The following is a 23,131-nucleotide window of genomic DNA, read 5'->3' as shown; positions in this document are numbered from 1 at the left end:
CGGTGCAGCCTGGCTCCATGCTCGGCAGCCACTTTGTGAGTGCATGGCCAGTGGGGGGTCTTACTCTCCTGGCACCTAATACAGAGTAGGGCACCCAAGAAGCACTCAAACAGTTAATGAAGGAATACATGCTCTTCACTAAAAGGAGAGCACTTTCAAAGGATATAAAAGGGGACTTCAACGTGAAAGAGGCATTCATTGTGTAGAAAGGAAAGAGCTTTAAAGGCAGATCCTTTCTTAACAATTTATGGTACATTCCTTAATCCTAAAAGACCCATACTGTCACTGTAATACAAACGTCTCTTCCCTTTTTCATCTGGCAGATCTGCATGCTCTGCCCAACTGACACCCACCCAGGGACACCAGAGGTTTAGTATGCCTGCATATGAGACGAAGAGGAGGGTTAGAAACACAGTCAGCCAGGAAACAAGTTTAGGTTATAATTCAATTTAATCCTCTCTACCCCCACCTTTTTTATATTTTAAGCAATATATACTATTATGATAGCTATTAAGGGTGAAAGGATTAATTAAAACTCTAATTATGTGATAAGACTAGCATACTGTCTAACCTGATTTAGGGCAAATTCATCTACTTCAAATAAAAATACTAGACAGAAAAAAAAGGTGAATAATGAATAAAAATTAACCGTGCAGGTACTATTTTTATATATTTCCTAAGTGACCTAAGGTATCATTCAAACAAAGAGTCATAGTGCATTTTTAATTTTTATTAGTAAGAGTTGGGTACAAATAGCAAATTTAACTTGATATTTAGAAAAAAATGATTCACTCACTAAGGTCTTCATAAAGAAAAATCCATTCTGTACATTTTAATCTCCAATTTTAATTCTTAACACCATAATGCTTCTAAGTCTGAAACTTCACTTTAGGTTTAATTTTAATAATTCTGTCTTGTTGCCTCTGGTTAAAGAGATTAGAAACATCAGGTAGAAAAAAAGCAAGAGACTAACTAAAATCACCTGAATATAAAACTTTACTAGAAAGTTTTTTTAAAAATCTTTAAAACCACCTAAAAATGAGAATACTTTTGGCAGAAAAATTAGCAGCTATGAACAAAATTAACATTACATAATATTTTATCAAGAACCGCATTACAATAGTATTGTGGTTTACATATATTAGAATGATTTGCAACATACTAAATGCCTATTTATATCAAATAAAAATCTCTTTATTAAACTTTTTTTTTAATATAGTTTAGCTCTTTTGGGAGATTCAGTTCCCAATAAATGACAAGAACACAATTTAGAAGATGATAGGTGGTACATCTTTTAATTAGAGACCTAACCAGGTAAGTCTGGTCAAATGGTTGTGAAATTATATCCAATAATAAGCATCTATAAAAACTCAAGACAAAAGACTAATTCTGCTCCCCTCATCAGGATGTGTGCTCGGTGTCAGAAATCACACTATGAGCAAATACATAATAAATTCTTGAAACAACAGCTCGTTTTAAAATAAGTGCCAATCTACATTTTTTTTATTCTTCCCCTGACACACAATTTCTACCACTCTTCATTTTAAGTGTTTTCTCCTTGGTTGGTGGTATATTACTGCTTCTTAAAGACCAATCAAACACAGCATATTCCAAGCTCATTAATTCCTTCACAGGTGAGCTGAAGGGAGCTACAAACAGCAAAAAACCAATGGATTTCAACAGCAAACCATCCACCCTACTCAGGCAAGGCAAAGCCCCATCTCCAAAACACTTCCAACCAAGGTTGCTCTAAAATTAGTTCTGTAAGTCCAACAGTATTACACTCTCATTTTCTCTTTGGTTTGACAGTAAGTTCATATCTTAAAAGGATATATTAAAATTTCCAAGTTACACTACTCTGGAAACATAATTGAGTTGAAAATCCTTCTCTATTGGGACGAAATTTCTTCTATGCTGTGTATTTGGTATGAAATCTCACACCCAGTCACTGAGTTACAAAGAATGTAGGAGAACAAGGAGAGGAATTACTGACTGCACTGTCTCCAGGCCTCTGGGAGCCAGGACAGGGGAACTGCCCATGCCAACAGACAAAGGTCTTCTGAATTCAACCTAATATGTTAGCACAGTTGTAGCTAAGTGATTTGATGAGACTTGTACTGGGAAATGAGTAGCATTTAACTGTGGTTCCTTCCAGAGATATGGGAAATCCCAACATTGTCACTGCTTCCACTTAAGAGTAGCTTAGCCTTGCCGTGTAAGACAGGCACCCCTGCCCCCATGCACAGAAGACAGGGTTCCTAAGTTGCACCAGTTTTCCACCACCTGGGAGCCACACTTTCCAACACAGAGCTTCTCACTCTTAATGGCCATTCAACAATCAGCAGGAAGACTGAACTTAGCTCAATGAGAATATGACCAAAAATAAATTAATTAATAAATAGGGATAAAAATTGGAAAAGAATATGAACACCAATGGAGTAAAACTTCCCATACAGCTGATTCGAGAGAGAAAATCTATTTGTAAATAACAAGTCAAAACCAAGTAAGACACATCTCTGATTTTGGTTTCATTCAAAAGAATCTTTCATTCCTGGCCAACTAGCTATGTGGTGCAATATGATCTACTTCTTATTTACACTCTATCTATTAAAAATAATTCCTTAGTAAGGACTTGTTAATATTAAAAAGTCTAAATGTTTATAATAAATACTGTATTACAATATTTTAATATTTACAATTGGGAAAAATGTGTACTCTAGTCAGTCATCTCAGTGCTACTTCTTCAATTTCCTCTTCTACAGAATCAACTGCTTTTACTGCTGGTTTACTGTTTGCAGGTTTTAATCGGTGTCTATTTGGATTAAAACTTCTTCCTTCGCCGAAGAAAAAGTCATCATCTTCATCATGTTCTCTACCCCTCCTGCTTTTATCCCCAGGGAGAAAACTGAGAGGGTCAAAGTCTCCTTTGCTGGCAGCCAGGGAATTTGGGTCACTGCTTTTAGAGGAAGTGGTACTGCTGCCACTGGCACCAAAGAGCTGTTCCATCAGATTAGCTTTTTTCTCTTTTCTTGTAATTAAATCTACACTGTCATTACTAAGTTTCTCTAGGCTGTTTCTTTGGAAATCCAAAAGGCCACTTTTTTGGCTAAAAGGATTTGACTTCCCTGATGTTTTTGCAAATGAAGGTACATAGCTGCCAAATGTAAGCTCATTTGGAGAGGCTGGGCTTCTAATATTTCCTGGATTCTGACCATCTCCTTTGGTTAAAAGGCTGAAGTCTTGCAAATGATGCCCGTTAAACAATCTCTCTGAGGATTCAGAGAACATGTGTGTTTTGGGGCTTCTCTCTGGGGAGCGCAGTTTTGATTCCAAATCAGGCAGCAATGGCAGAGGAGGACATTTTAGATTCCGAGAATCCTGGAGTTCTCTGTTGATTTCATTCAGTTTAGCAAGTAGCATTTCTCTCTTCAGTCTTTCTTCCTCCTCTTCTTCCAGTTTATCAATATTTTGAATCTGACACATTTCCATTTGGTATCTTCCAGTTTCCAACCCTGGTTTTTCTTCTCTCTCCAGCAAAGATGTCTTTTCTTTCTGCTTTTTAGCAAGCTCTTCTCTTTCCCACTCTGTATGAAATCAAATTTTAAAAATGGGATTTTATAGCAGTCAATATTTTTAAAAAGGAAAACAACTCTCATCTTTTACAAAACAACAGTCATTACCTAATTTTGGTATTATCAGTACATTGAGGATGGATATCACAAATTTCATCTCTATACTTGACATTCTGGGATTCCAAAAGAATATACTTGATGTGTATTGCATTTAAGATTCATTTACAGAAACAATTTTGTTCTTCAATTTAGGGGTGGGGAAGAAGGTTCTCTGCCTATGTTTTATACCTAGTATAGGTTCGTACACTGAATGGAGGGTGGTGGGATGGATGCAACAAAGACTTTTATTTTAAACTTAAAAATAAATTGAAACTCTGGATGTCATACCCTGAGAAGGACACAATATCATTTATATAATATTCTAACAGAAGAAGCATTAAGCTGAATCTGATGAAGAGAAAACTTCAGATAAACCCCAAATGAGAAACATTCCTTTTAAAAAAATGAGTCTGTATTCATCAAAAATGTTAATCTCACAAAATATTTTAAAAACGCTGTGAAACTGTTCCAGATTAAAGGAGACAGAAGAGATGAGAACTAAACGTAATTCATGATTATATCCTGAAAGGAAGAAAATGCTATAAAGGACAACACTGTGTCAACTGACAAAATTGTAATATGAACGGCAGATTAGAGAAATGTGTTCTATCCAAGTTAAATTTCCTGAAATTGAAAACTGTACTGGAATGATATAAGAGAATGTCCTTATTTTGGAGAAATACATATGGAAGTATTTTAGGGTATGGGCAGGAGGTACACAACTTACTCTTAAATAGTTCTTTGGCTATTACTGCCACTTTGCTATAATTTTGAAATTATTTCCAAAATTAAAACATTAAAATATGTAAGAATACTATAATTGATAGCTTTAGTAAATAGCATACATTCCCACTAATGTCAGAAATCATTCCATGTAGATTCCAGGAAAAAAAATCAGTCAAAAATGACAAACAGAAGTGACAGTCTTCTGTTACTTTATTCCTTTTCCTGGTACCTTCACAGAACTGACCACAGTATCTAATTTTCTGTTCTATAGTTTAACATGTGAAAGCATCTCCCTTTGTGCATTAGCCAACAGTGATGTAAATATACCTTCTATTTCAGCTGTTATATTGTTTTAAATACATACACACACACACACAAATATACAAATACTAATTTAAGCAACAATTAGGTCATGATTTTATGTTCCACTGACTTTAAGGAAATAAAAAAAAGGATTTCTCTGTAAGCAGTTACTTTATAACTATTAAAATACATTCAAAGGACTAGAGTCTGGCATCCCTCTCACCTACACCTTTAAGACATTTCATCCAGATGGAAATGAATTTATTCCTGAACTTCATTTCTAGTATCTGAAACTATGTGAGTTGGTTCACTAAACTTCCACACTAAATGGCTGAACATGTTAAAGATTTACTTTACATGTTAAAAACAAAGAAAAATTAAAGGAATATATTCAGGACCTCACAATTCATTGATTTTAAAGCTTGGGCTAGTCTACAGATTCATGAGTCTCAAGGTCAAGCCAACAAAGAGGCTTGTCTTTCAGTTATCTCTTCAACAAGCTTTAGTTAATACACATTTTCCCCCTTATCTGAATTTTCTGAAGTCACCTGTCCTTACTCCCTAACCCCAAACAGCAACTGACTGATAGTCTTCATTGTTTTCTCTTCCCTTGGCAACTTCATTCAAATGTTTGTGACTCCTCACAGACCATCCCCCACTTCTGAATCAACCTCTTGCTCTGTATGACCAAGTCACTGTTCAGCTGAAGGCATCAGGAGAAGCTAACCCTCTCCTTCCCCAAGGATGCTGACTCATCGTTCGCTCGAACAAACTCTTTCTTACCATCCTCCAGTTCCTCAACCTCTTGTTTTACAACTTGGAGTCCTTGATCTTTAACGAACTTTTCTTCTCTTTCCACAATTGAATTTAGAAGCCCTGCTTCTCCATGCTCATCCCTCTCTTGAGATTCCAGGTCCTATTACACATTTTTTAAAAAAACACAAGTTCACATGTAGGAAAAGGGGAAGAAATTATCTAAATATCATAGATTTATCTCCCACTAAGCATGATACCAGGCTTAAGTCAGAAATAAAAGCAAATTTAAATTAATTTCAAATTTCAATGAATAAAGCAGCAAGTCACAAGTTACCATCCCTTGAAAAGCACACAAAATTATTTCTTAGTTAAAATTTTTAAAAAGCATTTCTAAGACATATCAGAACCAACATAATGGAAGTAAAGCCAACACCTTACATAAAATTCTGAAGAGACAAGTTTCAGAAGTATCCTTGCTTTGTACATTGCACAACAAAATCTGATTAATTCAGTTAACCAGAAAAGGCTATTAACCAACTATGGAGGCCAAGTGAGATGGTACTGGAACTGTAACACGGGCAGTGACAACTGTATTGAATCTTTCAAGTTTATACTATACCCAAAGCCTCCAACTAATAAATTTTATAATATTTAAGTCAAATAAAAACGTAAACAAAATTCCTTGTTTCTTATGGTCCCTTTCACGTGCATGTACGTAATTTTTTTAAATAAATGTAAAATACCTATTATTAGTAGACTTATATAGTTGAGAACTGTCCCCCAGAATGCATTCTCTCCTTTTTCCTTTTAGATACAGAATCCCTTGAGTTTTAGCAGGGCAGACAGCTGTTCAACTGGAGACTACATTTGCTAGCCTCCCTTGCAGCTAGACAGGACCAATGGGATGTGAGTGGAAGTTACATATGCAACTTCTGATCACACTTATAAAAACAAAAGCTGCTTGCCCTCCACTTCCTCATTCCTTCTCAAAGGGGGGTTGAGCCAGTTCCAACCAGACACTCTTTAAGATGGAAGAGCAATAAGAGAGAGTATGATTATCATGGAACAAAGCTGTCTACCTGGATTTCCTACTGACCTTCAGCCTATAACAAGAGAAAGAAACTTGCATCTTGCTTGAACCCACTGAATTCTGGGTCTCTTTACAATAGCAACTTAGTTTCCATAGCTCCCATTTGCTGAGGCCCTTTAAAGTGGCAGGATCAGTCTTAAGAGCTTTACAAACTTCATAAACAGTTATAAGCACAACCCTGAAGGGTAAGCCACCCCTGTTCTATAGATTAGGAAACTGAGGCTCCAAGAAGTAACAACTAAAACGTTAGAACTAGAATGTAATTAAAAAGCAGTGCTAACTCCAAGACTACACTCTTTTCACTGTATCAGGTTGCTGTTCCTCCTGTTGAACCTTATAAAGACCAAGGTTTTTTATCCTTTTAAAGAATTACTTTGCTATCCTACACTTTACCTTTCTCAAAAAGACAAATTAACATCAAAGTACAAACATAGGAAGAAACACACTTAGCAGATAGAGCTAACTTGTCTAAATTGTAAAACAAAAACGAAATAAAGAAACAAATAAAAAACTAGAGTACACACAGGAACCAAATTAGTCCATCCTTTCTGTTTTATACCACAGGAAGAGATCTCGGGGTGACTGAAAAACGTACATGGCACACAAATATAGGATCATATGAAATACACAGGATCCCTGTTATACTGGGTTTTTGGGAGCTTAAACTGTAAATACTAAAGAAAAAACCTCAGAGAAAAGGAACTTCCAGTATTCAGTGTATAAGTCCCTTTAAATGAAGGTCCAACGCAGAACCTCTGAATTCCATTCTCATTTCATTGATACAAAGTCAGATTCCACTGGAATTACTTTGCTCAGCATTCAGTTAACCTATAAAATTCTCTTACATAGGAAGCCAAAAAAATTAAATGTAGTCAAATTCTAACAAATCATTTGAAAACTACTACAATTTGCTATTAAACATAAAAGCAAGGAGGATTTTTAGTGACTATTTGGGTACATAAAGGTAAGAACTTAGAAGGCAAATTTTTCTTCTCTTCTACCTCCAACCTAGAAGGAACAATCAACCTTTCTGAAGCATCTGAAAGATGCAATGTGAACTAAGAGTCAATCCAAAGAAATTTAACAAAACGCAGATACAACAGTTGCATATTTACACAGATAGAGCACTAGATTCACTGGTGAAATTTTTAAATGTTTGACATTGCGTTTTTAGGAATAACTTCAAACCTAGAGCCTAGTATCTAATCATATTGCTAAACTCACCAAAGTAAGATGTTCAGGTTCTTCCCGTTTGTTTTCATAACACATAACTGTTTGTGGTGATAGAGGAAATGCTTCCAGCTCCAAGTCTTCACTGGTTTGTACTCCTTTTGTACACTGGTCTGTAAAATCACTCTGGCATGCAGCTATCATAAAAATTATAAGAGATTTTTTCTAATCATATTGAACAATGCTAACATATATGGAATTCAAACTGCATTATGTTCACCATCTAAATAAGATAATCCATGTTTTGTTCAGCTCCATGACTACTCACCATTACTATTATTGTTTCTAGGATTTACTGGCAATTATGTAATTTGAAGGCAATTCTGACAGGTAAATCCTATTAAGCTCTTACAAAGTTCATGTTTTTAACATTTTATAATTCACAGAAGAGAGAAGTTTATACTTGTGTTTAAAAAAAGTAAAGATATGCATAACAATACCAAAATGTTTATGAGTGAAATGAAACAAGAGCTGGGATTTATTTTAAAATACTCCAGAAAAAAAGCAGAAAACATAGATGAAATAAAATTGGTAAAATATATAACTGTTAAGGCTAAGTGATACATAAACAAAGGTTCATCGTGTTATAGTCTCTAGTTTGCGGTATGCTTATATATTTTCATAAAAGTTTAAGAATTATCATAAGAAAAATTTCTGAAAATTACGTAAAGCATAATGTTAACAGCCTCAGGAGAAAAAGCCGGGAAAGTTGAAAGGATTTCTGAAAATATAAGGAAATTTAAATTTATTTCAATGAAGTTCTTTCCCCTTTGCCTTCCTTCTACTTCAGAATTAATTTATTTTATTAATAAGTAATAGCCTACAGTATGTTTTTCACCCATAATAGCTACTATACCATTTTTTCTTGGTGTAAGTTCTTTTTCTTTCTTTGGAGAAGACTTTGGAAGACGATTAGAATATATGTTTTTTATATCCAGCTCTCTCTCCTTTTCCTGAAAACAAACCCAACATAATTAACAATGCAGAGTCTCAGTTTAAAACAAAACAAAAACTCTCACCTTGTCAACTGGTATTTTCCTGACCAAACTGGAATATATGTAATTCAGCTTCCCTTTGTAACTACTAAACTATAGAAACGAGTATCCCTGAGCCATTTAGGTTAGAGTAGAGCAATGACTCTCCCTAAAAAGTCCAACATGCACTGGCAGCAAGAAAATGAGAGCAAATACCGAAAAATTCATTTTCTACCCATACCACCTGTTAGAGCTAGTATTGTCTTAAACTGTCTTCCAGGCTTAGCCATAGAGACAAAGAATTTAGTTAGCATCCTTCAAATGTGGGTTCTGAATTACTAATGAGTTAAAAATTAGCCCATTTTTTTAAACACATATGTTCTTGACTATTTTGGGACTATGGCTTTCTCTAAGAATTTGATTAACAAAACAAAAATTCCACACAAGATAATAGATAAAACCTCAATTTTGCTAAAAATTTCAACCCATCAATGACCTCTGGATAGAATTAACATCTGCTTTAACAAAATTAAATAATTTGAATGTTTCCTTTAAACACTATGTACATGAAGGACATTATTTGAAACAATTTCTAAAATAATCAATCATGGGGTTATCTGAGGAAGAAGACTGAATTATTCAACCATGAAACATAGAAAAACTCTAGTTTCCATAATTTTCTTCCAGGATTTTATCCCTCAGTTCAGTTATATCTCTCCTATTAGTGTATTTGATGTTTCATTTTTAGCATGCGTTGTAGTGATTATACTAAAAAACCTTTTCTTTCTAAGTGCCAAAGATAATGTTAGAATTGTGTAAACTACACTGTACCAAATTACAAATATGAATGGTAACAGTGTTTTAAGTATTGAGTTCTCATCTAATATATATTATAGTGAGAAATAATGCAATTTTTTAATTTATTTTAAAAGTGCTTACTTTTAATTTGTGATATAGACGTTGTAGCTCCTTTTGAAGAACTTTATTTTCATCATGAGCCTCATATGCCTTTTTCCTTTCAGCAAGCAACTGTCGTTGGAAACTGCTAGTACTCAGCTCAAGGTTTTTCGACAGTTCCTGTGATGTATATAAACACATAAAAAATAGTACTTGAAAAAAATTCAACTGTAAAACACTGCATTTAGCATCAAAATGACATTTTTAGTGGTACTGTACAAGACATAAAAATCAGGCTGGGCTTAGTGTTCATGAACATAAACTGGGAAATAGATTTACCAACAATTTAGTAAGGTACTTAGCCTATTATTCCTTTCGTTGTTTTTCACAGATTTGTAAATAAATTCTTAAGCATTTGCCTGAAATATATAAGAGCAAAAGACAGCCAAAGGATGTGATGAGAAACAACGGCTTTTGGGAATCATTGTTTGGGTAAACAAATACCAATAAAGCTGTGTAAAATAACACAGCACTATTCAAGGTACAGAGATTACCTTGTAAAACATTTCTAGATAAAAACAAGAGAAATTTCCATGGTCTTTAAACACGTTTTGTGAAGTTTATGAAAGAATTTAGGGCAAAATATTTTCTTTGAGGTGACATCAGCAGCATGGCAGTGTGAGTCATTCCTTTTTTCTCTCTCCTTTGATTTACAACTAATCAGACATCTATAACCAAACAAAAGCACCTCTGCACAGCACACCAGGACATCTGAGAGATCCATCCATCTGTGCACCCAAAGTGGGTGGACTGGAACTCAGAGGAGGCTGCAAAGCCAGGGGAGTGGTGGTGATAGAGGCAGGGGCCATGGGCCAGCATGACCTTTCTGGCAGAGGAGGTGGAGGGGGAAGGTAGTGAGTGAGGGTCTGCTGGGCATGCATGCTGCAGCTAGCATTGCTCAAAGAGAGACCACAATGACTGGAGGAGGAGAAAGAAAGGGATGAAGAGAGACAATGCGTTTCCTGCTGTCTGCCCTGGGATTCTGGCAAGAGATCCACCCACAGACCTCTCAGACTCCCCTACTGGAGGACCCCCTACCAGGCCATGGGCACACCCAAAGCCCCAAGTCCTAAGCACATACCTCCCCCAACTCTGCTGCCATCCATTTTTTTCTCTCCACCTCCTTTTTTTTTATGTACATGCTCCTAACCTCAGCAGCAAATCAGCTCTCATTAGAGAAACCAAAAACTCATGGTATTGTGCCACCTTCTGGAAAACAAAAGAAAGGCTCCTAATTACCAACCTGTTGAACTGTTATAATCAAAGTAAACAAAGCCTTACCTAAAGAAGGAAGGTGTTCGCTACTTAAAACACAGCAGCAGAGACACTTTTCATCAAACACTACAAAAAATTATAGTACAGTATTACAAAAAGAAAAGGACAATTTTCCAGCAGCCAAACCCAAAGACATGGAATATCACAAACTAACTGATAAAGAACTCAAAATAGCTGTTATGAAGAATGAGCTACAACAAAACTAAGAAAGGCAATACAATGATGTCAGAAGTAAAATTAATGAATAGAAGAACTTTACCAAAGAGACTGAAATTCTAAAGAAGAGCCAAATAAAAATTCTGGAGCCAAAGAACTCAATAAATGAGATGAAAAATGTATTAGGAAGCAATGGAAATAGAGCAGATCAGATGGAAGAGAGAACAAGCAAGCTCAAGAATAAGAATTTAGAAATGATTCAGGCAGAAGAGGAGAGAGAAAAAAATTTTTTTTCTGGTGAGGAACATTGGCCCTGAACTAACATCTCTTGCCAATCTTCATTTTTTTATGCTTGAGGAAGACTGTCCCTGAGCTAACATCTGTGCCAATCCTCCTCTACTTTGTACGTGGGATGCTGCCACCGCATGGCTTGATGAGCAGTCTGCAGTTCCATGCCCAGGATCTGAACCTGTGAATCCTGGGCCACTGAAGTGGAGTGCGTGAATGTAACCACTACACCACCAGGCCAGCCCCAAGAACTAAAATTTTTAAAAAGTGAAGAAACCCTACAAGAACTATCAGATTCCATTAGAAGAGCCAATATAAGATTAATGGGTATAACAGCAGAAAAAGCAAGGGGGAAGAGAGCAGAGAACTTATTTAGAGAAATAACAGCTGAGAAGTTCCCAAATCTGGAGAAGAAACTGGATATACAAGTCCATAAAGCTAACAGAACACCTTACTATCTCAAGCAAAAAGATATTCTCAAACACACATTATATTAAAACTATCAAAGAATTGTAAAGGCAACCAGAGAAAAAGAGACTGTAACATATGAAGAAACCTCCACTAGGCTATCAGAAGATTTCTTAGCAGAAACTCTACAGGCCAGCAGAGAGTGGAATGACATGTTCAAAGTATGGAAAGATAAAAATTGCCAGCCAAGAACACTCTATTCAGCAAAGTTATCCTTCATATCTGAAGGAAAAATAAAGGCTTTCCTAGACAAACAAAAGCTAAAGGAGTTCACCGCCACCAGATGTGCCTTACAAGAAATGCTGAAAGGAGCTGTTCAAGCTGAAATGAAAAGACGAAAGGACCCAAAACTCTGATTAGGGTGAAAGACAGAACTAGAAATCTGTAACTCTTTTTTGGAATAATATATTAAATGGTTATAGCATAAAGGTTAAAGGAAAAGAGCAGTAAAAATAACAATAAAGAGCACTAAAAGTAAGTAGTATAGTTACTACAACTTGGTAACAAAATCACAGCATGAAAACAGAGAATTTCTGACAACAAAAAATGTAAAATAGGTTAGAGTAAAACGATGGGACTTTTATAAGTTGATGAAGATAAATTGCTTTCAGCCGTAAAAGGACTACTACATTGATGAGATGCTGTACGTAAACCTCATCGTAACCGCAAAGCAAAAATCTAAAGCAGAGACATAAAACATAAAAAAAGGGGAGACTGAGCAAATCACCATGGAAAACCACCCACTGACAAAGGCAGACAGAAACAGAAGGGAAAAGAAACAACGGAGAGAAAAAATAACCAGAAGGCAAAAGATAAAATGCCAGCAATAAATCCTTACATATCAATAATCACCCTAAATCTAAATGAATTGAACTCACCAATCAAAAGGCACAGAGTGGCTGAATAGATTAAAAAAACAAGAACCAACTATAAGCTCCCTACAGAAAATTCATTTCAGCTCTAAAAACACACAGAGGCTCAAAGTGAAGGGATGGAAGATGATATTCCAAGCAAATGGAAACCAAAAGAAGGCAGGCATAGCTATTCTTATATCATACAAAACAGACTTCAAGCCAAAAAAGGTAATAAGACAAAGAAAATCATAAGACAATGATAAAGAGGTCAATACATCAAGAAGACATAACAATTGTAAATATATACGCTCCCAACACCTGAGCACCAAAGTATATTAAGCAAATACTGACAGATCCTAGGGGAGAAACAGATAACACAATAATATTAGGGGACTTTAATACCCCACTACCGGAAATACATAGATCTTCTGGGTAGGAAATCAACAAGGAAAGAGTGGAACTGAACCACACTTTAGAACATGGACTTAAAATACATACACAGAACACTCCATCCAACAGCAGCAGAATACACATTCTCCTCAAGTGCACATGGAACATTATTCAGGATAGATCATATGATTGGCCATGAAACAAATCTTAGGAAATTTAAGAAGAATGAAATCATACCAACTATCTCTTCTGACCACAGTGGCATGAAACTAGAAAGTAACAACAAGAGGGAAATGAAAATATCTACAAATAAGTGGAAACTAAACAACACACTTCTAAACAACCATTGAGTCAAAAAAGAAATCAAAAGAAAAATAATAAATTATCTCAAAACAAGTAAAAATGGAAATACAACATATGAAATCTTGTAGAATGCAGCAAAAGCAGTTCTGAGAGGAAAGTTTATCACAATAAATACATATATTAAAAAATTAGAAACATCTCAAATAAACAACCTAACTTTACACCTCAAGGAACTAGAAAAATAAGAACATATTAAGCACAAAGTTAGCAAAAGGAAGGAAAAAAATAAAGATCAGAGTGGAAATAAATGAAATAACAACCAAAAAAACCAAGAGAAAGAATCAATGAAACTAAGAGTTTATCTTTCAAAAGATAAACAAAATTGACAAACCTTAGGCTAGACTAAGAAAAAAAGAGAGAAGACTCAAATAAATAAACTTAGGAAGGAAAGAGGAGACATTACAACTGATAGTACAGAAATACATAGAATCATAGGATGCTACTACGAACAATTATAAGCCAACAAATGACATAACCTAGAAGAAATGGATACATTTCTAGAAACACACAACCTCCCAAGCCTGAATCAGAAAGAAACAGAAAATCTGAACAGACCAATAATGAGTAAAGAGATTGAAGCAGTAGTCAAAAAAACCCCAACACAGAAAACTTCGGGACCAGGCAGCTTCACTGGAGAAGAATTAGCACCAATCCTCCCAAAACATCAAGGAGGAGGGAATCCTTCCAAACTCATTCTGTGGAGCCAGCATTACCTTGAAACCAAACCAGAGAAGGACACCACAAGAAAACAAAACTATAAACCAATATCCCTGATGAATACAGATGCAAAACTTCTCAAGAAAGTATTAGCAAACTGAATTCAAGAAAAGATTAAAAAGGATTATACAACATGGCCAAGTGGGACTTACCCCTGGGATGCAAGGATGGTTCAACATATGCAAATCAATAAATGTAATACATCACATTAATAAAATGAAAGAGAAAAATCATATGATCATCTCAACAAATACAGAAAAAGCATTTGACAAAATACAATATCTTTTTCTGATAAAAACCTTTAATAGTATTAAAGGAACATATCTCAACATAATAAAGGCCCTATACAACAAACCCACAGCTAACATTATACTCAATGGAGAAAACTTGAAAACCTTTCCTCTAAGACGAGAACAAGGCAAGGATATGCACTCTCACTATTCCTATTCAACATAGTACTGGAGGTCCTAGCTAGAGCAATTAGGCAAGACAGAAAAATAAAAGGATCCAAAATGGAAAGGGAGAAGTAAAACTGTCGCTATTTGTTTAACTACTATATGCCTTGGAGAAGGTCTTTTTACACTGATATAGTCAGGAGAGCTATTGGATTCTTTCACTTGTATTTCTAGCTCCTTTGCCAGGTTTGGGAAGTTCTCAGCTATTATGTCTTTCAACAAGCTTTCTGCTCCATTCTCCTCCTCCTCTTCCTCTGGAATACCTATAACCCTTATGCTGCATTTTCTAACTCAGCTGGATATTTCTTGGAGAATTTCTTCATTTCTTTTTAGTCTTACTTCTCTCTCCTTCATCTGAAGTATTTCTCTATTTCTGTCCTCCAGACTGCTGATTCATTCCTCCATAATATCAGCTCTATTATTCAGGGAGTCCAGATTTTTCTTTATCTCATCCACTGTGTTTTTCATCTCCAATATTTCTGATTGGTTCTTCTTTATAGTTTCAGTCTCTTTTGTAAAGAAGTTTCTTATTTCATTGAATTGTCTATCTGTATTTTCTTGTAACTCGTTAAGGGTTTTTTTGTTTTGTTTTTGGGGGAAGATCTGTCAGCCCTGAACTAACATCTGCTGCCAATCCTCCTCTTCTTGCTGAGGAAGACTGGCCCTGAGCTAACATCTGTGCCCATCTGCCTCTATTTTATATATGGGACGCCTACCACAGCATGGCTTGCCAAGCAGTGCCATGTCTGTGCCCAGGATGCAAGGGGCGAACCCTGGGCCGCCAAAGTGCAACGTGTGCACTTAACTGCTGTGCCACCAGACCAGCCCTTCATTGAGTTTTTTTTATGATAGCTATTTTGAATTCTCCGTCATTTAGATTATAAATTTCTGTGCCTTCAGGATTGATTTCTGGGTGCTTGTCATTCTCCTTCTGGTCTGGAGATTTAATATATTTTTTCATACTGTTTGAAGGTGTGGATTTGTGCCTCTGCACAGTGATAGTATCTGGTCACAGCTTCCACCCGCCACCACTGGGTGGGGGTCAAGAGCTGTGTATTCTGAGCCTGTCATGATCCACGGCTCACTTGCTCACAGGCACTGCTTTTCTATCTGTGTGGGTGCTCTGGCCAACTGCTCAGCTGGAGCGTCAGGCTGGAGGAGGGGTGCTTTCTTTTGTCTGTATGATTCCAGAGGCATTCTCACTCTGCCCTTGCTATCTGCTCTCCTGGGGCACTAGCTCGATGAAGACACCCCAGAAATAGCTTAGTCAGCTCTGTGTGGGTCTTTTGCACAGGTTGTGAGGAAACCTGGAGACTGAAGGCGTTCCCCTGGAGGGCCGCCCCTACCCCCTCTCCTCTCAGAGCCATGCAGTCCAGAGCTCAGGGTCGCTGCCACTGAGGGAGGGAGAGGAGATCCCCTTATCTCCTTCCACTTTCTTCACCTCCACCTTCAGAAGTATGGATGCGTGGGTCTCTCAGATGTCTTTTGTGATGTATGAATGTCCTCTGTTGGTATATGAATGTCCTTTTGGCTGTATCTTAGGGGGGAGAGTCTAAGGGGAGAGCTCATTCTGTCATGATTCTGACACCACCAAACTGTCGCTGTTTGTTGATGACATGATCTTATATACAGAAAATCCCAAAGAGTCAATCAAAAAACTGAAAGAATTAATAAATAATTTCAGTAAAGTGGCAAGATACAAAATCAACATATAGAAATCAGTTGCATTCTTTTATACTAACGATGAAGCACCTGAAAAAAGAAATAGACAAAACTCTCTCATTGATAATAGCATCAAAAACAATAAAATACTTAGGAATAAATTTACCCAAGGAAGTTAAAGATCTGTACAGTGAAAACTACACAAATTTGCTGAAAGAAATCAAAGACAGAAACAAATAGGAAGACATCCCATATTCATGAATCAAAGAATTAATACTGTTAAAAAGGCCATACTACACAAAGCCATCTACAGAGTCAATGTAATCCCCATTAAAATACTAAAGGCATTCTTCACAGAAATACAAGAAACTATCTGAAAATGTGTGTAGAACCACAAAACATCCTGAATAACCAAAGCAATCCTGAGAAAAAAGAGCAAAGCTAGATGTATTGCACTTCCTGTTCCAAACTATTCTACAAAGCCATTGTAATAAAAACGGTATGGTACTGGCACAAAAATACACAGAATACATATTCTGTTCCAAACCAGTAAAACAGAATAGACAGCCCAGAATTAAACCCTGGCATATATGGTCAGCTAATATTCAACAAGAGCCAAGAACACATATGGAGGAAGAAGAGTCTCTTCAGTAAATCGTGCTGGGAAAACTGGCGAAAAATATGCAGAACAATGAAATTGGATCACTAATCTCAGATCACTCAAAAAATTAACTTGAAATGGATCAAAAACTTAAATATAAGACCTAATACCATAAAACTTCTAGAAGAAAATGGAGGGAAGAAGCTCAACAGTATTGGCCTTTGCAATGACCTTTTGGACATGATGACAAAAGCACAAACAAAAAAACGAAAAAATGAACAAATAGGGGTGGGACCAAGATGGCAGAGTGAGTGGTCTTCTTTGTCTCTCCCCCTTCAAACCTACAACTAATTGGACATTCACCGGTTAACAAAGGATATCCAGATAGCATCTCAAGATGCCTGAGAGACTCATGCTGCTATACATCGGAAGGCGGACGGACTTCCCCCCGGCAGGAGGTGGAAATAGGTGAAAACTCTCTGAACCCCGACCCCCAGACAGACTAGTACCTGCAAAAGGCTCTCTTCCAGCGGACTCCCCCATAGCATCGCCACACACCAAGGGCAGGAGTGTGCACTCACCGGCAAAGCGATGGTGGAAACAGGTGACAACAGCCCTACCTAAGCCCCCCGAGATTACACCTAAGCCCAGGGGCAAACTCCAGGGTCCCGCACCCGCTGGCAGGGAAAGCCTCTGCTCGCCATTAGCAGAGAGGCTCCGCCCAGCATTAAGAACAAGGGGAAGCTCCCAGGGAGCAGATTCCCCGGCAGGGCACAAGCCCGCCAGCCGATGCCAGGCCCACGGGCTCCGGCTGTGCACGGGACAGTGCAGGAGGCGCCCAGACTTCCCGTGGATGTGCTTGGGGACTGGGTGGAGCTCCAGCGCCTGGCTCTGCGGCCCAGGGGGAAACTCCAGGGTCCCGCACCCACCGGCAGGGAAGGCCTCTGCTCGCCATTAGCGGGGAGGCCCCACCCAGCATACAGAACACCAGGAGACTCACAGGGAGCGGATTCCCAGGCAGGGCACCAGCCCGCCAACCGCTGCTGGGCCCACAGTCTCCGGCTGTGCATGGACAGTGCAAGAGGCGCCTAGACTTCCCATGGACGTGCTTGGGGACTGGGTGGAGCTCCAGCGCCTGGCTCCACAGCCCAGGGGAAAAATCCAGGGTTCCGTACCTGCCAGCAGGGAAAGCCTCTGCTCGCCATTAGCGGGGAGGCCCAGCCCAGCATTTGGAACGTGAGGAAGCTCCCAAAGAGCAGAATTCCCTGCAAAGCAGCAGCCTGCCAGCCACCACCAGGCCCACGGACTCTGGCTGTTTCCCAGATGAGGCAAGGGGCTCCCAGAGATTCCGTGAGAGTGGTGTGGGGCTGGGTGGAGCTCCAGTGGAATGGCTACATGGCCCAGGGGGGAACTCCAGGTTCTCACAGCAGCCTCAGTGAAAGCCTCTGCACAGCACTAGTGGAGAGGTCCCGACCGGCAATCACAAGGATGGAAGGCCCTGGGGCAAAGGTAGCACAGCTAGGTGAGCTAACCAGAGACTGAAGAAGATACCCATAGCTCTGCTGGGACCTATAGTGGACAAGTGTGATCTTGTGGGCTCTGACAGCGACAAAGCTGCGATTATACGTGATCCTGCTCCCGGCTACTGGGAAAGCCCATAACACCACTGCAGACCCCACGGAGGGAGCGTGTCTAGGTGGGCTGCAACAGTAGGCACCAGCAGCCTGAGGCCCCCTTGCGATTGCCCCCACAACTGGCGAGGGACCCCACAGGACCACTGTGATTATGAGGAGAGACCCAGGTCCAGTCAGTAACAGCTGACAGGGTTCCTGGTTGGTCCATTCTAAACAGCCGCTTTCCCCCCAACACCAGTTGCAACAAGTGGAAGCACGACTAAACTCTAGCTCTATGCGGAGGCACAAATCCATGCCATCAAGCAGTATGAAAAAATATATTAAATCTCCAGAACAGAAGGAAAGTGATAAGCACCCAGAAAACAATCCCAAAAACAATGAAATCTATAACCTAAATGACGATGATTTCAAAAAGCCATTATTAAAAAACTCAAAGAGTTAAAATAGAATTCAGATAGACAACTCAATGAGTTCAGGAGCTATGTCACAAAAGAGCTTGATACTATAAAGAAGAACCAATTAGAAATACTGGAGATGAAGAACACAATGGAGGAGATTAAGAAAAATCTAGACTCTCTGAACAGTAGTGTCGATAATATGGAGGACAAAATTAGCAATTTGGAGGACAGAAATATAGAAATGCTGCAGACAGAGGAGGAGAGAGAAGTAAGACTAAAAAGAAACGAAGAAACTCTCCGAGAATTATCTGACTCAATTAGGAGATGCAACATAAGGATTATAGGTATACCAGAGGGAGAAGAGAAGGAGAAGGGGGCAGAAGGGCTGTTCAAAGAAATAATGGCTGAGAACTTTCCAAACTTGGGAAGAGAGATGGAACAGAGATGTGACAGAAGCCAATAGATCTCCAAACTTTATTAATGTAAAAAGACCAACCCCAAGGCATATAGTAGTGAAACTAGCAAAAGTCAACGACAAAGAGAAAATACTAAGGCCAGCCAGGCAGAAGAAAATAACTTACAAAGGAAACCTCATAAGGCTATCAGCAGATTTCTCAGGAGAGACCTTACAGGCTAGAACAGATTGGAATGAAATATTCTGCAGCTAAGAATACTCTACCCAGCAAAAATATCCTTCAAATATGATGGAGAAATAAAAACTTTCCCAGATAAACAAAAGTTAAGGGAGTTCATTGCCACAAAACCTCCTCTTCAAGAAATGCTCAGGAAGAACCTCATACCTGAAAAATCAAAAAAAGGAAAGGGGTTACAAAATCCAGAACAAAGGAGATAAGCATAAGGACAATAACAGAAAGTAGCAGCTCTCCATCAGAACAGGTTAGCAAAAGTTAAATAAAACATTAAAGATAAACGGAACGGAAACACCAGGAATAAATATAACCTAGTCATTTTAACCACAAACTCACAACACAAAAAAGAAGAGAAAAAAAAATTCTGACAATAACAACCTAGAAGGGGAAGAGAAAAGGGATCGAATGTTTTAATTTAAGGAAATAAGAGGCTATCAAAAAAAGGACTATCTCATCTATGAGATGTGTTATACAAACCACCTGGTAACCACTAAACAAATAACAAGAATAAAGACACAAATTACAAATAAGAAGAAAGCCAAAATTAACATCACCAATGAAGAACAGGTGCCTCCAGATGTGGTATCTTAAGGAGGAATAACATCACCTATTCAGTATTACGGCCTAGAAGGCAAAAATCACAGTCTAATAACAATGAAACAGAGAAATGCAAATTAAGAATACTCTATTAAATAAAAAGGGATGGGGTACCATATTCTTTAGAAATGTCAATGTCATAAAAAGACAACAAAAGTATAAGGAAAATTTCCAGATTAACAAAGGCTAAAGACACCTGGATAATGCAACACAATACTTGACTCTAGATTGGATCCTGTACTAGAAGGGGAAAATTGCAATGAAAGACCCTATTAAGTCAACTGAAAAAATTGTATTGTGGACAGGAGATTAGAGAAAATTACTGCATAAGTGTCAATTTATACTGTAATTGCACTATGGTTATACAAGGTTAGATCCTTTTTCTTAGGAAATAAAACCAATATATTTATGGATAAAGGACATGATGTATGACATTTACTCTCAAATAGTTAAGAAAAGAAAATCATGTGTGTTTGTGTGTGTATGCATATCACAGAGAGAGAGCATATCTGTGTAAGACAAATGAGGTAACATGTTAACAGAAGGTGAATCTGGGTAAAGAGTATGGGAGTGCTGTTAGTACTACATATATATATATATATATATATATATACTGCAACTCTCTGTAACCTTAAAATTATTCCCATATAAAAGTGTATCCTTAGATATTTTGGGGCAAAACAGGAAACCCATTGAACTCAAAGAGAAAAATGTTAATAGCTACCAGAGATTTAAAAAAATACTTTCAAGTTCTAAATGATAATAACTGTCACCCTAGAATCCAGGACCCCGTAAAATTATCAGTCAAGAGTGAAGACAAAATTAATTATTTTAAGATAAAGACTAGAAAATTTTACCACTCAGAAGCCCTCACTGAAAGAATGACCAAAGGATATACTTCAGTAAGAAAGAAAATGAACCTTGAAGGAAAGAAGCAATAATGAGCAATGGTGACATGCAAGAAACAACAGTGAGCAAAGAAACTTGGTAAACCTCATAAGTACTATTAAAAAACTGATAGGTTTCAAAATAAGGTAATTTAAAACAGATAATAATATAGAAGATGACATGAGAAGAGACAGAACAAAGTACTCTACTGTCCTGATAGCATTTGAAAAAAGGGAGATATTAACTGCTCCAGACTTCCTTAATTCAAGTACATATATCTTAAAAATTTAAGGATAAACTCTAAAAGAACAGAAATAGGATGTGTCACTTTGAAATCACCAGAAATGCAGGGCAAGGGGTAAAAGGCAGGAAGGAGAAAAAAGAGGCAGAGAGAAAAGATGATAATTTTGTTTTTATAGACAACCCATGTAGACCCAAATATCTCAGTAATCACAACAAATGTAAATAAGTAACTTTGTAAATAAGTAACTTTGTTGAATAAGATACTCTTATGTTGGATTCTTTTTTAAAAAATTTAGTCAATATTGTACAAGCACAGAGATAAAACATTAACAAAAAAAGATAAACATTAAAGAAAAAATATATTAGGTAAAAATATTAACCAAAAGAAAATTAGTATAGACCAAATAGGCTTTAAGATTAACAAAAAGCATTATTAGGGAGAGATAAAGAGTTATTATTTAATGATTAAAAGAACAACTCACCAGAAAGGTAAAACAAGTGAACATGTTTTGAATTCAATTCTAAAACTAAAAATAACACAGCTTCTAAATATGCTAAATTTTTTGGCAAGCTTTATCAAGAAAACAAAGAGGTACATATTAATATATTAGGAATAAAAGTGGTGCATACTACTACAGAAATGATAAATATTTTAAATGTCAAAAGTCTATGAAAAACCTAATATCAACAAATAGAAAATCTGAGATAAAATGAACAATTTTCCAGAAAAATATAAATTACTAAAAGTAACTGAAAAAGAAATATATGATCTGAATCAATCTAAATGAAGTGAATAAGTAGGAAAAAATAAAAAGACAAAAACTCACAAATAAGCACTAGATCTAGAAGTTTCAAAAGTGATAACTACCAAATTTTAAGAAAGAGATATTCCCTATCTTTTACAATCTAGAAAAGGGAAAAGAAAAAAGGAAAAACTCTCCAAGTCATTCCTTATAAGAATTTTTATAATATTGATGCTGAAACTGGATAAGGACAGCTTGAAAAAATAAATCATATGCTATTCTTATATATGAATATTGTTGCAAAAATCTCAAGTATTAGCAAAAGGAATTCAGCAATGTACAAAAATTACACCACAACTAAGTAGGATTTACCCTAAGAAAGGCAAGGATAAGAGTAATTTAACAATGAAATTTAATTTTCCATGTTAATTAAATGAGAAAAAATACTTGCTAATTTCAACAGATGCAAAAAAAAGGTATTTGAACATTTGATAAAATTCAACACTAAACATGATTTTAAAAAATACTAGCAAGTTATTAATAGAAGGAATTTCCTCACATATAATATATATAATACACACACACACACACACACAGAAAGATCCAGAAGGATATACACTAAGATGCTAAAACTGGTGGTACCGGGGAGTAAGAATGTTAAGTTTTTATTTTAGTTTTTATTTTTCTCAAGGTTTTTTACAATGCACATGTGTTACTTATGTAAAAATAAGGAAATTTCTAAAAATATATTTAAATGAAAAGATAAAATAGGAAGGATATATATCTACCAACTTCAGAAAAGTAGTTATTTCTGAGGAGGGAGAGTAGAAGAGGGATATTTTGGAGAAAGTGTACAGGGGAACTATAAAGTAATACCTTATTTTTAAAAATACAATCTAAAGCAAAAGTAGCAAAATGTCAACATGAGTGTTTTAAATATTATTCTTTTCTGTACATTCAAAATATTTCATAAGAAAAAAATTAAAAGTGCTTTAAGAAATTAAAGATATTGAATGGAAAAAGAAGAAAATGTAAACATAGT

The 23,131-nt window shown here is 36.8% G+C and overlaps 1 protein-coding gene across 1 annotated transcript in view; it reads right to left on the bottom strand.

Annotated features, from left to right (window-relative positions):
* Nucleotides 1-722: 722 nt before the first annotated feature.
* The window catches only part of LCA5 (lebercilin LCA5), a 48,130-nt gene continuing 25,721 nt past the window's right edge, over nt 723-23,131 (bottom strand). Inside the window, exons 3-7 of the mRNA XM_046677456.1 lie at nt 9,690-9,827; nt 8,633-8,729; nt 7,771-7,913; nt 5,484-5,616; nt 723-3,584 (exon numbers count right to left, since the gene is read on the bottom strand). Coding sequence (XP_046533412.1) covers nt 2,725-3,584; nt 5,484-5,616; nt 7,771-7,913; nt 8,633-8,729; nt 9,690-9,827 — 1,371 coding nt within the window. The 3' untranslated portion in view covers nt 723-2,724. The remainder of the gene's footprint in view (nt 3,585-5,483; nt 5,617-7,770; nt 7,914-8,632; nt 8,730-9,689; nt 9,828-23,131) is intronic.

Source organism: Equus quagga, chromosome 11 (genome assembly GCF_021613505.1).
Source record: "Equus quagga isolate Etosha38 chromosome 11, UCLA_HA_Equagga_1.0, whole genome shotgun sequence".
In the NCBI taxonomy this organism is placed as follows: domain Eukaryota; kingdom Metazoa; phylum Chordata; class Mammalia; order Perissodactyla; family Equidae; genus Equus; species Equus quagga.
Note: the sequence above shows the minus strand (reverse complement) of the source record. Positions and strands in the feature narration are given on the sequence as shown.